General features: G+C 38.4%; 1 protein-coding gene across 7 annotated transcripts in view; it reads left to right on the forward strand.

Annotated features, from left to right (window-relative positions):
• The window catches only part of LOC133607332 (protein turtle homolog B-like), a 250778-nt gene that overhangs the window by 196686 nt on the left and 37086 nt on the right, over nucleotides 1–17006 (forward strand). For all 7 annotated transcript variants that reach the window (XM_061961847.2, XM_072913838.1, XM_072913840.1 and 4 more), the window contains 4 exons: nucleotides 908–1083; nucleotides 5706–5932; nucleotides 10830–10914; nucleotides 14366–14530. In XM_061961847.2, coding sequence (XP_061817831.2) covers nucleotides 908–1083; nucleotides 5706–5932; nucleotides 10830–10914; nucleotides 14366–14530 — 653 coding nt within the window. The remainder of the gene's footprint in view (nucleotides 1–907; nucleotides 1084–5705; nucleotides 5933–10829; nucleotides 10915–14365; nucleotides 14531–17006) is intronic.

Raw genomic sequence — 17006 nt, forward strand, 5'->3', positions numbered from 1 at the left:
TGAAAGTAAACGTCAAGAACTCAGCTACGCCTCGTCTGCATTATTTATAATTAGACAGACAACACATATACAGTGTGATTTTGTTTTGTTTGCAAGGAAAGAAAAACAAAAGTTAAAAAAGGGAGATCATGTCATATATGTTGTAAATATATGTATGTGCTGCGGTTGCTTTAACAACGTTGCGACAGCTGCCGTAAAGGAGGTGCGTTGCTAGCCTGGTTGCTATGTTTCCGGTTGGTCGTAAAAGTGTTGGTCATGTGTTTGTACCCTGCTCAAATCTCTCAGTAAAGTTATTCATTGGATTATACCTTTTGTTTTGAAATGTATTACACCTTGGAGCGCTTTTTCCGGTCCATTGTTTTTCCTGCTTTCCCTATCTGCGCCTAACGGCTGAGCTACGTGACGTCATATTTTGTGATGTCACACGGAGCATTTCTGGTCGGGACGGGATTCGTTCCGAGGGATTCGAATAAAGAACCAACTCTTTTTCTTTACTATAGTGGTCTCGATAACGGGTACCGGTTCTCAAAAAGGGATTCGAGTCCGAGGACTCGGTTCTTTTCTTATCGAACAACCGGGAAAACCGGTTTCGAGTATCATCCCTAGACATGCCTTATTCTGCTCACTGAAGAGATGCAATCCTATGCGCACACGTTTAGTCGATCAGTTTTGCGTGTGCTATCAAGTTTGCTCATGTTTTAGTACACGCAAATCTTCAGTAGATCAGGCCTATAATGAAAACATATTTGATAGATCATGTGAATGAGGTACAAGTCTCCAGAAATGTAAACACGCTTATTCAACTGAAGAATTATAAATGGGATTATTTCTTCCAGAGTCAAATGAGCTTTGGTTTTCGTCTCCGTCCTGCCTGTTTTACTCACCTCTCACCCCGATTTCTGTGCAGGCTAAAACGAGAGCATTTAGGTCCCCATGATTGGATGTCCACACCAGTGCCGGCAGGCAGAAAGTGGATGGCGCTCTCTGGCCTGGAGCCTGAGACAACATACCAGTTCAGCGTCTTGGCCCAGAACAAGCTTGGCACAGGCCCCTTCAGCGAGGTTGTCACTGTGAACACTTTAGGTGAGCATTCTTGTTGACATTTACTTGTGACTAATTTGTTCTTAAATCGTCTGAATCATATTCACTTTTACAGTGAAACTGGTTTATGTTGACAAACGATTTACTATAGGTGGACCACCTCATGAAGTCTGGTCCATCTTGTTTTTATTGCCATAAAGTGCCTTTTTTTACTGGACACCGACATACTGTGCATGGTGGACCGCTTTTGTTGAATCAAAAATGAAGACGCAAAGGGCTCATTTACAATAGTACCTCGGTTTTCTATGTCCCACAAAAAAATCATGACCAAAATGTTGCCCCAGTTTTCGTACATCGCCATGGTTATCATTCGGCCAAACATTGCACGTAACAAATACGTTTGTTGATCATGTATAATATCTTGGAATCAAGTTCCGAAACCAAATAATCCCACACGTTGGTGATTCAGTGTTTTTTATTGTGTACAACTAATGAAAAACACCGAAAGAACCAAAGAAAGTTGTGAATGCCAGCACTTTGATGAAGAAGGTGAGAAACACTTTTAACAAAGTATGAAAGTGGAGTCTGAGTGGTTCTCCTCTTCCTTCCTCCCTCTATGTTTGCCACAGTCTCCATCAACAAAAATCTCCACAAAGGCTAAAAGCGATGTTAAATGTTCATTTAATTTTTTCACTTGTCATCTATTTGTATTTTTCATTGTTTTTTGCATGTAAAACTAGGTCTGGGCTGATAACAAATTTTGCCTACAAGGTATTGCCGGTAAACAATATTATTGTCTGTATTGTTTTAAGACCAAATTAAGCTCTAGTGTACTCATAATACTGTATATAATTAGGGATGTCCGATAATATCGGACTAGCGATATTATCGGCCGATAAATGCATTAAAATGTAATATCGGAAATTATCGGTATCGGTTTCAAAAAGTAAAACTTATAACTTTTTAAAACGCCGCTGTGTACACGGACGTAGGGAGAAGTACAGAGCGCCAATAAACCTTAAAGGCACTTCCTTTGCGTGCCGGCCCGATCACATAATATCTACGGCTTTACACACACACAAGTGAATGCAAGTCATACTTGGTCAATAGCCATACAGGTCACACTGAGGGTGGCCGTCTAAACAACTTTAACACTGTTACAAATATGGGCCACACTGTGAACCCACACCAAACAAGAATGACAAACACATTTCGGGAGAACATCCGCACCGTAACACAACATAAACACAACAGAACAAATACACAGAACCCCTTGCAGCACTAACTCTTCCGGGATGCTAGAATATACACCCCCCGTGACCCCCTTCCCCCACCCCCCACCTCTCTCAGGGAGAGCATGTCCCAAATTCCAAGCTGCTGTTTTGAGGCATGTTAAAAAAAAAATGCACTTTGTGACTTCAATAATAAATATGGCAGTGCCATGTTGGCATTTTTTTCCATAACTTGAGTTGATTTATTTTGGAAAACCTTGTTACATTGTTTAATGCATCCAGCGGGGCATCACAACAAAATTAGGCATAATAATGTGTTAATTCCACGACTGTATATATTGGTATCGGTTGATATCGGAATCGGTAATTAAGAGTTAGACAATATTGGATATCAGCAAAAAAGCCATTATCGGACATCTCTATATTTAATACTAACAATGTAATTCAAAAGTCATAAACTTTCATTCCTATTGTTTACCATTTTAATTAGAAGATCAATAACTTTTAATTATTCTAAATAAGTGAACAAACCTAACAATAAAATTGTCTCTCAGTCTGTTTGCAAAATGTCAACATCAATGAATATTGAACATCTTAAAGTGGAGTTTTTACCCCAGTTGAAAAAAACTTGTCTTTTTTTGTTGCCATCACTTTCCCAAAAAATCGGCACTCTGGCTCGTTTGTCTGTGTTGATTCAATTTGAAGAGAAAATATTCCTGGGACTTTTGGTTTTGAATAATCGTTTTTTCTCCTAATTTCTTCTAACTAGCTAAGCTCTCTGTCCGTGCAGCCTGTGTGTGTAAGCTAGCGGTCGCGCCTCCACCCACCGAGACAAAGATAGTTGATGACTGACAAGAGGATTTAGTGCGTTCATTTAATTCTGCTATTGAATAAGCATGTTCAGGTGCTGAACCCTCGTGTACTTTGTTTGAAAACGAGAAGCAAAGTAAACAAACAATTGTAAACAGCATTTTATCGATGCCGGTTAAATTAATTTTAGTCTGTTTGATTCATTGATTTATCAGCCAAAGCTTATGTTAACTATAATTATTGTCTATAAAATGTGTTAATATTTTCTGGTTGACTCAAATAGATTTAAGATGTTCTACATTATTTCTTATGGGGAAAAATCTCTTCATTTTTCTTTTTCTTTTTTTCTTTTATCAGACCTTTTGGAACAGATGGCCAACAAAAACTTGGCCACCACTTTGTATGAAAAATGTAATCGTTTATGTCGACAATTGTTGTAGTATTAACGCCATTATAGTTTGCACTTTTTGAAAAGGCAGATTTGTGGTTATGTCAAAATCAATAAAAAAAAAAAGGAAGATGTGTGGGAGGGGCAGCATGAAAATAAATCGCCATTACCCTCAAAGCGTTAACATAGCATTAAAGGTTATTTGCACCCAATTAAATTTGGAGTTACAAATACAATGTCGACACTGCCAAAGTCACAACGACTACGTTTACACTGCAGGCCAAAGTGGAAATATTTTTTTTCAAAATTTGGTTTTTTTCCAGCTGAATGTTTACACTGCAAGTAAAATGTTATTTCTCTCAGATTCCAGTGTAAACGTGCACAGGCCCCAATGTGGCCCCATTGCGGCCACAGCCTCACTTGCATGCGCAGTTCGATAAAGTAAAAAACAAAGAAAGTTGACCGGATTCCGTAAATGGACAAGGAAGTCGCTACCACTACTACAAAATAAATTAAAAGTTGCCACACCTTAAAAATGTGTGGTTTTTTTAGGTGAAAATAAATTAAAGTAATACAATGTATGAATGGATACATACTGTATATAGTAGGGCTGCAAATCTTTGGGTGTCCCACGATTCGATTCAATATCGATTCTTGGGCTCACGATTCGATTATAAATCGATTTTTTCGACTCAACGCGATTCTCGATTCAAAAATGATATTTTCCCGATTCAAAAGGATTCTCTATTCATTCAATACATAGGATTTCAGCAGGATCTACCCCAGTCTGCTGACATGCAAGCAGAGTAGTAGATTTTTGTAAAAAGCTTTTATAATTGTAAAGGACAATGTTTTATCAACTGATTGCAATAATGTAAATTTGTTTTAACTATTAAATGAACCGAAAATATGACTTATTTTATCTTTGTGAAAATATTGGACACAGTGTGTTGTCAAGCTTATGAGATGCGATGCAAGTGTAAGCCACTGTGACACTATTGTTCTTTTTTATTTTATTTAAAAAAAATGTTTTTATAAATGTCTAATGATAATGTCAATGAGGGATTTTTAATCACTGCTATGTTTAAATTGTAACTAATATTGATACTGTTGTTGATAATATTCATTTTTGTTTCACTACTTTTGGTTTGTTCGTGTCGTGTTTGTGTCTCCTCTCAATTACTCTGTTTATTGCTGTTCTGAGTGTTGCTGGGTCGGGTTTGGTTTCGGAATTGGATTGCATTGTTATGGTATTGCTGTGTATTGTTTTGTTGAATTGATTTATAAAAAAATAAATCAAAAATCAAAAATCGATTTTTGAAAAATGAGAATCGATACGGAATCGTACAACGTGAGAATGGCGATTTGAATTCGAATAAATGTTTTCCCACACCCCTAATATATAGTGTAATATATTTGGGAGTGTTGTAATCTTTTTATGGCTGTTAAGTATAGGCAACACAGACATCAGAGTGGATCTACGTTAGCTTTATTTTCCCACTCATTTACGTAAACAACTTACGCAATGTTCGTTACATGTAAGCAAATACGCCACAGCGTCAATTCCGGTCCTTCAACAGTCTCTATTTCTTCGAAATGTAAATATATATTCATATATTACATATAACCTATTATTTGCGCACTATTGACTAGTGATGCACCAAAAATTGGACCTCCGAAAAAGACTTTGCTCACCAAAACCGGATATTGTAATGAAGTATCCACTTCTGCTGGTGGGCTGCGTCTTTTCCCGTGCACACGAGTAAAGAAGCTCGCATTCAGATTGCATTTCCGTTTAGACTGAAGTCAAATTTGAAAAGACTAGATTCCAATGGGATTCGGACTGCCTCCTGATGTGGCCTGAATCTGCTGCGAAAAGATCAGATTTGAAGCACTTTGGAACATTTACACTGGCAAAAGAAATCCAATCTGTGTCACTTTAGGGCAAAAAAAACAGGTACCAAAGATGCATATTTTGCCGTGACGTGAGTCATTAGCTTCGGGGGATGTAGACTTCAACAGCTTCCACTCTGTTGCCAAAGTTGTGCGCAAGAAATTTGCCTCGAAAAATGAGAACAATAGTTAATCTATACATACAAATATGAAATCTTTATCACACTCAGTCACTGCATTGTTAATTCATCTGCCAAATTGTCATGATTCATTCTTACTGCCAGAACTTCTCCAAGTCAAGTCTTTTCCCGCGCAATTTTAATCCAAATGCGCTTTTTCAGTATTTCCCATTAGTACCCCTGAACCACTGGTGCTGCTAACCCCACCACGGTGCCTCACAGCCAATCGCACGCAGCAGGGAGTCCTGCTCACCTGGATGCCACCCGCCAATCACACAGCACCGATCCAGCATTATGTTGTGGAGTTCCGCTTGGGGGAACGATGGGAGGTCCTGGATGACAACATCCCCGCTGGCGAGACGGAGATGCTCGCTCGTGACCTCATCCAGGTAAAAGACCGTGACCCTGTCAAAGACTTGTTTGATTAGCTCCAGGTTCTAAAGATGTCTGGAACCTGGTGGATGACTAATGACCTTTTTTTTCTTGATTTTATGAGATAGACTTGTACAGCATCATACAAATGTCATTTTCCACGTAGTAATGGCAGGACAGATATATATGGAGGGACCAAGAAGTAGTTTTAAATCATACGCCGACAAGTGCTATATTTCCAAAGCAATGCTTCATGATTTAGTTTCACTTTTGTTTTAGCTTTGACCTCTGCACTCAACTGAGTGATATAGTAGTAATAGAGTAAGAATGTAACAATACGGCATCCTCAGGGATTTGTGGTATTTAGGTCACAGTTTGGTACAGTAAGGGGCTGATCGACTTAGATCCCAAATAAATGCCAAATAACGTGTGCAAACTATAAAATTGTGTGTAATATTAGTAGCCGTGTGGTGGGTGATCGACTAAGACTGTGTACAAAAAATGTAAATGAGCATTTTGTGTGTACTATACCGGCTGTCACCATGGAAACACTCATTTCCCTCCACATTACTGTCACTATAATCTGCACCACCTTCTCTGGGCAATATTTAATTGCTTCTACAGTACGATCTACAAGCCAGGCATACCATACAACAGGGGTCGGGAACCTTTTTGGCTGAGAGAGCCATGAAAGCCAAATATTTTTAAATGTATTTATGTTGTAACACTGAATACAACTAAATGTGTGCATTTTTAAGTAAGACCAACATTTTTATAGTACAATAAGTCTCTTATTCTTTTTAATGATATTGTTATTCTGAAGTTAACCAATAATAAATCAAATACTTCTTACCATTAATAAACAAGTGCGGAAGAAAACGGATTGATGGATTAAGATGCATGAGAATGTTTTATATTCTGAACGTTATTTTTAACACTGTGATTACCAGCGGAATTATTCATTACTTATCGTGTTAAGCAATGTCAGCTAAGATTTATCTGAGAGCCAGATGCAGTCATCAAAAGAGCCACATCTGGCTCTAGAGCCATAGGTTCCCTACCCCTGCCATACAACATTTACCGTAGTTTTCAAAATATGGGAAATGTCCCGAGAAATTTTTAAAAATTATGGATTTTTATTTTCATCACAAACTACCATTACAAAAAATACAAATAGATAAATAAAACTAAGTAAAAATGCCTCCAAACAGGACTCGAACCCATGTCCCTAAATTCCAGTAAGGTAAATTACAAAAGGTAAACATGGTATGCTATAGGCTACTAGAGCAAGCAGCTACACACAAGCTAGAAATACGTAATAAGTGTCCTTAATTGAACAATATTGCTGTTTAAAACAGCACATAATTATAGTTGCATAGTACTTACTTACTAATTTCACTTAATCAAAACTTGTTTAACAATCCACTCAACAAAGTGGTAAAGTATATATGATTTGTGCTGGGCAGCACAGTGTTGCATTAGTGCTCGTGTTGTCACTTACTGTACAATGTCTGCACTCACTGTGTTGCCGACTGATGGGATGTTTATATATTCCTATTTAGATGATAATTAATCATAATCTTAACGCATGTATAAAAAAAATGTGGCCGCAAACCCTCCGGGTCCAAGTTGAATGTCAAAGTTGACCAACTTCTCAGTTTATGGCCACAACCATACAAGTGTGAGACATGATTTATAATCGAGAATTAACTTTCACCAACTCAGAGGCGATGTAGCAGCTCACTGGCTCAGTATGTCAATAGCTGCATAAAATACTGTAGCTACCTCTCTGTGATCTAAAGGTAGTTCCTCTGAGTTAGCTCGTATGATAACAAAATCGTTAATACTTGGTTAATATTCAGGTGACGAAATGTAAATGGAGTACTGTTAGCGGTTTTTAGATGTTTTTTCGAGGGCTTTATGGAAGCAATACTGTACTCCCATTAGTTAAAGTTAAAGTACCAATGATTGTCACACACACTAGGTGTGATGAAACTTGTTCACCCCCTGGGAGGTAAGGGGAGCAGTGGGCAGTAGCGGTGCCACGCCCGGGAATCATTTTTGGTGATTTAACCCCCAATTCCAACCCTTGATGCTGAGTGCCAAGCAGGGAGGTAATGGGTCGCATTTTTATAGTCTTTGGTATGACTCGGCCGGGGTTTGAACTCACAACCTACCGATCTCAGAGCGGACACTCTAACCACTAGGCCACTGAGTAGTATTACTCCCATTAGCCGCATTGTTAGCCACCTCGTATTAGTTGTATTTTACGAATATATATGTTCTTGTCTTACATAGGGATTGTGAATGATGAAAAAAAGTGCAGTTACCCTTTAATGGGCCACATAAGATAATGTGGCAGGCCTTGAGTTTGGCACCTGTGCACTACGCCATCCACTCTGACATCAGTGATGTTGTTGGCGTGCCTCATACAACAATATGACATTTATGTGCTGAAGCCATATACTGTATGTCTCCGTATCTCTAACCAATTTCTCACCTCTGTATTTCTTACCAACTTCATTCTGCAGTGTAACACACTATGTGAGCTCTTGACTTCAATCTACCTTTGAGTGCCATGCAGATGCTTTTATCACTCCTTCCATGACACCCACTCACATTTCTCATCCTTTTTCAGCAGTTTGCATTATTTATGTTTCATTTTTAACCTGTGTATAGACCGTCTAAGCATTTTAATGTTTGCCTTTATTTCCCTTACTGTACCCAAAATAAACCAAACCGTGACCTTAAAATCAGAATCAGAAATACTTTATTAATCCCTGAAGGGAAACCAAAGTATGTCCCAAACCGTTATGATGGCAAACCATTACACACCAATTGAATGTGCACTTATGAAACTTTGTATTTTGTCACTATGAAAATCCTGGTGAACCTTTATGTACCGTACACTATGTTCTGGGGATGTAACGGTATCAAATCTCACGGTACGATATTCTCACGGTATTAAGGCCGCAGTACAATATTATTGCGATATATGTCAAAAAAAAAAAAAGCTTTGTAAAGTGTTATAGTGTGTAAAATGAAGTGTCAGGGATGTTTAGGATAAACACACTTACTGTAATTGAACACAAACATAATGTCAAAATGTTTCAGTCCTACTTTTACTACAAACAAGTGTTTCTAAGTGCAAATAATTGTGCAGGAACATCTACTGTTCCAAGAAAATATTTAAAAAAATGACTTGATGTCTTTGAAGTATGTAAACATCCAGTCCATCCATCCATCCATTTTCTACCGCTTGTCCCTTATGAGGTTGCGGGGGGTGCTGGAGCCTATCTCAGCTGCATTCGGGTGGGGGTACACCCTGGACAAGTCGCCACCTCATCACAGGGCCAACACAGATAGACAGACAACATTCACACTCACATTCACACACTAGGGCCAATTTAGTGGTGCCAATCAACCTATCCCCAGGTGCATGTCTTTGGAGGTGGGAGGAAGCCGGAGTACCCGGAGGGAACCCACGCAGTCACGGGGAGAACATGCAAACGCCACACAGAAAGATCCCGAGCCCGGGATTGACCTCAGGACCTTCGTATTGTGAGGCACACGCACTAACCCCTGTGCCACCGTGCTACCCCAAGTGTAACAAGTGTAAAACAATAATGTACAGTTTAGTGTCTTTCAACTTCTACATTATGGGAAAAAGTGTTACTTAGAAAAGTAAACTAACAATAGTTAGTTTAATAATGTAAATACCTCACAAAGTGATGTTTAGCTTCACTGGCTTCAAATATATTTTCAGTGGGACAGTTTATGAGGTAACAACTTGTCCACCCCTGCTTTCTACCCGACTGCAGATGGAATACAATCCAGACCTCATGTGACTTTGAGAGACAAGCGGTACAAAAATATATGGGTGGATTGAGGATGTATCAAGTAGCTTTTTAGTTTACTCGTATTTCCCGCGTTGAACATTTTTTGGGGTGATTTCCCACCATGCAGTGCCACGAGACCAGCTGGCTTTGTGTCGCCTTGCATTCCCTCGAAACAAAAGCGACGTGCTTCGCTTCGCAGAACACAAACTTTCTTACCTCCGCCAAAGAGCTTATGTTTTGGCCTGGGCTTATTTGTCTGTCTGTTAGCAACATAACTTAACCAGTTATGGACAGATTTCATGTCCAAAAAACATCTCCTTTTATCTACGACGAGTACTAACATTCCGGGAGATGTAGTTTATTTAAAGAACCTGGCCAACGCTAAAACGCTAGAAAAAAAATACAATTACCGTATCTTTCGGAGTATAAGTCGCTCCGGAGTATAAGTCGCTCCGGAGTATAAGTCGCACCGGCCGAAAATGCATACTAAAGAAGGAAAAAAACATATATAAGTCGCACTGCAGTATAAGTCACATTTTTTTGGGAAATGTATTTGATAAAACCCAACACCAAGAATAGACATTTGAAAGGCAATTTAAAATAAATAAAGAATAGTGAACAACAGGCTGAATAAGTGTACGTTTTATGACCCTTAAATAACCAACTGAGAACGTGCCTGGTATGTTAACGTAACATATTATGGTAAGAGTCATTCAAATAACTATAACATATAGAACATGCTATACGTTTACCAAACAATCTGTCACTCCTAATCGCTAAATCCCATGAAATCTTATACGTCTAGTCTCTTACGTGAATGAGCTAAATAATATTATTTGATATTTTACGGTAATGTGTTAATAATTTCACACATAAGTCGCTCCTGAATATAAGTCGCACCCCCGGCCAAACTATGAAAAAAACTGCGAAAAATACAGTACCAAGTTTTTGTTCAATACTGTCACACGTCACGGTATTATTGATAAGACTTTACTACCGAAATACCGCAGTATTTTTTTAATGCCGTTACGTCCCTACTATGTTCTCATGCTGATATCTGTGCTTCTTCTGTCAGGAGGCCTGGTTTGAGTTCCGTGTCTTGGCTGTCATGGATGAGATGATCAGTGAGCCCAGCAACATAGTTGGAGTGTCCAGTACAGGTAATGCATAATGTTATATAAGCATGAATCCAAAGCTAAGAGACGCAACACTAATCATCTTCACCCAAAATATTATTATTGGGCAATCATAATGTGCAGTCTAGTCTAGTGTAATATTTCCTTTCATCTTACTTTCCACTCTCTTGCTTTGCTCCAATATGAACATTTTGAACATGATCTACTAATATCCAAATACCACACGCTAAAGAGCGTGTGCAAACCATAACATTGTGTCTACCAATGTTCCCTCTAATTGTTCATGTGTGTGAGCAAACACAAAAACTCCCTGAGCATTCAGTGGAGCACATGTGAGCAACATCACACGTGGCAATACCAGCAGCACACCTGTCTCAAACCAATCTTTTATAAAAACACTCAAATGAGAGGAGTCATTTTCATGAGATTATTTTGTAATATTAGTGATTTGGCCCACTTGTAATGAAAATAAAAGAAATCTTGTTTTTCATAAGCTATGGATTAGTATTGTACAATATGTCTGGGTGGGGGTCCTGCTTTGGAAATCATTTGTACCCCTTTCAGAGATCACATTTAGTTCCCCTTAAACATCCTCATGTTGCACAATGAAATGTAAGCATAGGATGTGTGCATTCCTGTAACTTTCTCTAGTAACAGCATTCCATCATTAATATCAATAAATTGACATTAAAAATAAATGACAGTAGAATAAGCAGACGTATGACTGAGGAGTCATAGTGTAACTTTGTGTGGTATTTGAGTTGTCCGACTTTTTGTGTGGCCATAAACGCACCAGTGGCTTAGTGGTATGCGTGTTGGTGACAGATGACAAGTTGCTTTTGGCCTGGTTTGTACGGCAGAAAATTACTAGTTTTTCGAGATAAAAGTTTTTTACTCATGTTTTTGGTGTGGTTATGGCCGAATATAAACAGTTTTGCTCAATAAAGTGATCGATATAATTCCTGTCCTCGAAGCATCTTGATAGACTTTACAATATTTGAACGGTGTTCAATTGAACGGTGTTGACGAACACCGTTAGGGCCGCTTGTTGTCACTGTCACTCAGAGTTGCATTGCAAAATTACACAGAATACATGTGTTTATTTTGTTTAGAATTCAGATGGGATTTGATTTGGTGCGCGGCATATATTTGCTGTGCGCAGAGGACGCTTGAGCAGTGCGCAATTGCACAGGCGCGCACCTTAGATGGAACGTTGGTGTCTACTATTAGTGGGCGTGTTATGTGTGATCTACTAAAACTGCATGTACAGTTCATAAATGGTGCAGACCGCCCTATTTAAATGAGGTTTTTGCGTGGCTTTCACCATGGAGATGCTTATTTACTGTACATTCATGGTATCATGAATAACCTGTGGCATTTTGTTTTGTTTTGAAACATGCAGCAGACCATTACGTACTAATTTTAATGGACATCCAGACAAAGTCCAGCAGTGCATCTAAAAGAAAATGCATATTGCAAGAATTATTTTTTTTTCATATACAGTAGGTATGTATCCCTTCTATATGAAAAAACATCCACAATTGCAAGTGTTTTAATACACGCAAACCTTAAGTAGATGTAACCCTAACTCTAAACAATTGTTGCTTTTTGTCATGCTTTGTACTCGCAGTATCACAATCGCATGTCTAAAACCAAATGTTGTATGTCAGTAATACCAATCCCATACTGATAATAACCTTCTTTTCTTAATACTCGTTATAGTATTACATTTGTATACATGTTCTCTGCTTAACACAGACATAAAAAAAACATTTTTAAATTGTGCAACAAATTATCTGAAATTAAATAGCCCACACCATAACTTAAGTTATGCAATGCTATTTTTGCTGCTTTTTATGTCCACTTAATTAGCTTTTAACAGCATTTTCAACTGGTCACAAGACCCAGCAGCACCTTTCAGAGTTTAAATACAAAATTTAATACAGTGACATTTGTTTACAAAAGTTTTAAATGTAAGTCTTAAAACAAAAAATTAAATCTCAGGGCATTCAATCAATTGCAACTGTACTGTTCAGTTTGTCTTAGATGACGTTTCGCCTCTCATCCAAGTAGGCTTCATCATGAACTGAGGAAGAAAGAACGCACTATATACATCATGAACTGAGGAAGCCTACTAGGATGAGAGGCGAAACGTCTTTGAAGACAAACCGAACAGTCCAGTTGCGACCGAATGAATGCCCTGAGATTAAAATGACCTGGATGAATGAGAATATCCATGGACATAAAAAGGATTTAATGTGGCATATGTTTGGTACCTTATTGTTAGCAATCTGTTCCAAAAGGTCAGACAAAACCCGAAGTGTACGACATCCAAAGCAATTTTTCCAATGGTAACACTAGCGAGCAGTAGAGAATATGGAGTGATTTTTCTTGTCTAATACATATTTGTTTTTATTCATTATTGATGTATTTCTTGCCACCTTATGTTCTATATATTTTTATATGAGATTTCCAGTTCATTTTATCATCTATTATTACACCCCATAAATGTATTTCATTTACCCTTTCAAGGTCTACTCAGTCTATTTGTATTTGCGTTGGACTTTCCCTTCAATTGTTACCGAATAAAAATGTTTTCGTTTTACTGAGATTCAAAGATAGTCTGTTTTTGTCAAACCCTCTTTTTAATTTGTTTATTTCTTATGTTATTATTTGTATTAGCTTCTCTGTGTTCTCTCCTGAACAAACTGCAGTCATGTTGTCTGCATATAGTGCTAACTTAAAGTCCTTTGTAACTTTAAAAATATCGTTTATACAAAGATTGAACAATTTTGGTCCCAGTATTGATCCGTTGGGTACGCCACAAGATATATGTCTTCACCTAACTTCACATATTGCTTTCTTTTGGTTAACTAGCTTCTTATCCAGTTCAAGACCAGCCTTCTGATCTCATACCGTTCTAATTTGTTTATATTATATAACATTTTTAAGATATTAGGATTATTTGTGTCAAATGCTTTAGTTAGATCCATAAACACTGCGGCTGCACACTGTTTACCAGCTATTGCATTGGTAATCTCTTGCGTTATTTCCATTAATGCCATCAATGTTGAAATGTTAGCTCTGTAGCTCTGTATCTGTATTGGTTGACAAATATACATATTTTGGTTAAGACCAAGATTATTGAAAAATTTGAGCAAAGTAAAAGAAAAAATATATACGATTCTAAATTGTTTTTACGCCCTTCAAAAACTTAGGAATTGTTTGTCCTGTTTTGCTTTGAAGATAATTAAAATCAACATTTTAATCATTTTAAAAACATCCAGGCTTTCTATTTCCAACATCACCTAAAATCCCTTTTCCAGTAGTTCTACGTTTTTTATACAGCCTTTTGGTCCAACTTTGAGTTCACCAGCATTCGCACACATGTTTTACACAGGTTGCCTTTGCTAGTTGTGTTTGCTATTGCTTTGCTATTTCCTCATCATGTATGATGGAACTTCTTACCTTGCAGACTTCTTTCCACCTCCAGAGTTGGTTGAGGAATCAGGGTTGGCGCGACCAGTCATGGCCGGCATTGTGGCCACAATCTGCTTCTTGGCTGCGGCGGTTCTTTTCAGTACAATGGCAGCCTGCTTTGTCAACAAGCAGCGGCGGCGGAAGCTAAAACGAAAAAAAGGTGAGGTGTAACAAATTAACCAAGTTCTCAGAGGTTATGGGCCATACAACATGACCCAAAACTGCACAAAAATTCCAAACCTTAAATAGCTCGTCACACAAAACCTAAGCATATCTGGCGAGTCCTTACTTCAGAAAATATCTGAAAGATGAACTCTACTTTGATATTTTTGATTATTAACTTTACCAATATACATGTAGGACCTGATCATACTGCAAAAGTTGGTATTGATTCGATACCAAGTGAAAACAGTGCCAGGGTTGCATATACTGATATTTTTTACTTGAAATCCTTAAGTTGAATTATTTTGCAATTTACCTTTAATTTGTCAATCATAATTACAATCAAAATAAAAATTGTAAGCCCATTTGTATTAATTGTCTACCGTTTGTCTACCTTGGGGTCGCGGAGCCTATACCAGCTGCACTATGGTAAAATGGTAAATGGGTTATACTTGTATAGCGCTTTTCTACCTTTTTTTCAAGGAATTCAAAGCGCTTTGACACTATTTCCACATTCACCCATTCACACACACATTCACACACTGATGGCGGTAGCTGCCATGCAAGGCCCTAACCAGGACACATCAGGAGCAAGGGTGAAGTGTCTTGCTAAAGGACACAACAGACGTGACTAGGATGGTAGAAGGTGGGGATTAGACCAGGAACCCTCAGGTTGCTGGCACAGCCACTCTCCCAACTGCGCCACGCCGTCCCCACTATGCGTGGAAGGCAGGGTACACCCTGGACAGTCGCAACCAACAAACAAAGATATTTAAATTCACAAACTAGTTTTTGAACAATCAATAAAATATATGTATACAATTCAAGACAATGTAGCAATAAGAACAAAATATTGCAGTCATTCTCTTATACTATATGCAAATATTAGAGCAAAATTACATCACTAAATAAATAAAGAATAGCAATTATAATATGTGATTAACGTTGAGAAACGTAGGATGTGCTTCCATGCTACGTGACCCTAGAGCAGGGGTCTCCAACCAGCAGCTTGTGAGCTACTAGTTGGTGACCTGAATTTTAGTAGGACATCAAAGAATATTTGCTTTAACTCTTAGTATTTTTAGAATTGTTCAATTCAGATATTATGTTTACAAACCCCGTTTCCATATGAGTTGGGAAATTGTGTTAGATGTAAATATAAACGGAATACAATGATTTGCAAATTCTTTTCAACCCATATTCAATTGAATGTACTACAAAGACAAGATATTTGATGTTCACACTCATAATTTTTTATTTTTTTTTCGAAATAATAATTAACTTAGAATTTCATGGCTGCAACACGTGCCAAAATAGTTGGGAAAGGGCATGTTCACCACTGTGTTACATCACCTTTTCTTTTAACAACACTCAATAAACGATTGGGAACTGAGGAAACTATTTGTTGAAGCTTTGAAAGTGGAATTCTTTCCCATTCTTGTTTTATGTAGAGCTTCAGTCGTTCAACAGTCCGGAGTCTCCGCTGTCGTATTTTAAGCTTCATAATGCGCCACACATTTTCGATGGGAGACAGGTCTGGACTGCCAGGAAAGTACCCGCACTCTTTTTTTATGAAGCCACGCTGTTGTAACACGTGCTGAATGTGGCTTGGCATTGTCTTGCTGAAATAAGCAGGGGCGTCCATGAAAAAGACGGCGCTTAGATGGCAGCATACGTTGTTCCAAAACCTGTATGTACCTTTCAGCAATTATGGTGCCTTCACAGATGTGTAAGTTACCCATGCCTTGGGCACTAATGCACCCCCAAACCATCCCAGATGCTGGCTTTTGAACTTTGTGTCGATAACAGTCTGGATGGTTTGCTTCCCCTTTGGTCCGGATGACACGATGTCGAATATTTCCAAAAACAATTTGAAATGTGGACTCGTCAGACCACAGAACACTTTTCCACTTTGCATGAGTCCATCTTAGATGATCTCGGGCCCAGAGAAGCCGGCGGCGTTTCTGGATGTTGTTGATAAATGGCTTTCGCTTTGCATAGTAGATTTTTTACTGGCACTTAGTAACATGCTAACCCCACCACTTCGTGACAAACTGTATTTAGTGACAGTAGTTTTCTGAAGTGTTCCTGAGCCCATGTGGTGATATCCTTTAGAGATTAATGTCGGTTTTTGATACAGTGCCGTCTGAGGGATCGAAGGTCACGGTCATTCAATGTTGGTTTCCGGCCATGCCGCTTACGTGGAGTGATTTCTCCAGATTCTCTGAACCTTTTGATGATATTATGGACCGTAGATGTTGAAATCCCTAAATTTCTTGCAATTGCACTTTGAGAAACGTTGTTCTTAAACTGTTTGACTATTTGCTCACGCAGTTGTGGACAAAGGGGTGTACCTCGCCCCATCCTTTCTTGTGAAAGACTGAGCATTTTTTGGGAAGCTGTTTTTATACCCAATCATGGCACCCACCTGTTCCCAATTAGCCTGCACACCTGTGGGATGTTCCAAATAAGTG

Source organism: Nerophis lumbriciformis, linkage group LG09, assembly GCF_033978685.3.
Source record: "Nerophis lumbriciformis linkage group LG09, RoL_Nlum_v2.1, whole genome shotgun sequence".
Classification (NCBI taxonomy): Eukaryota; Metazoa; Chordata; class Actinopteri; order Syngnathiformes; family Syngnathidae; genus Nerophis; species Nerophis lumbriciformis.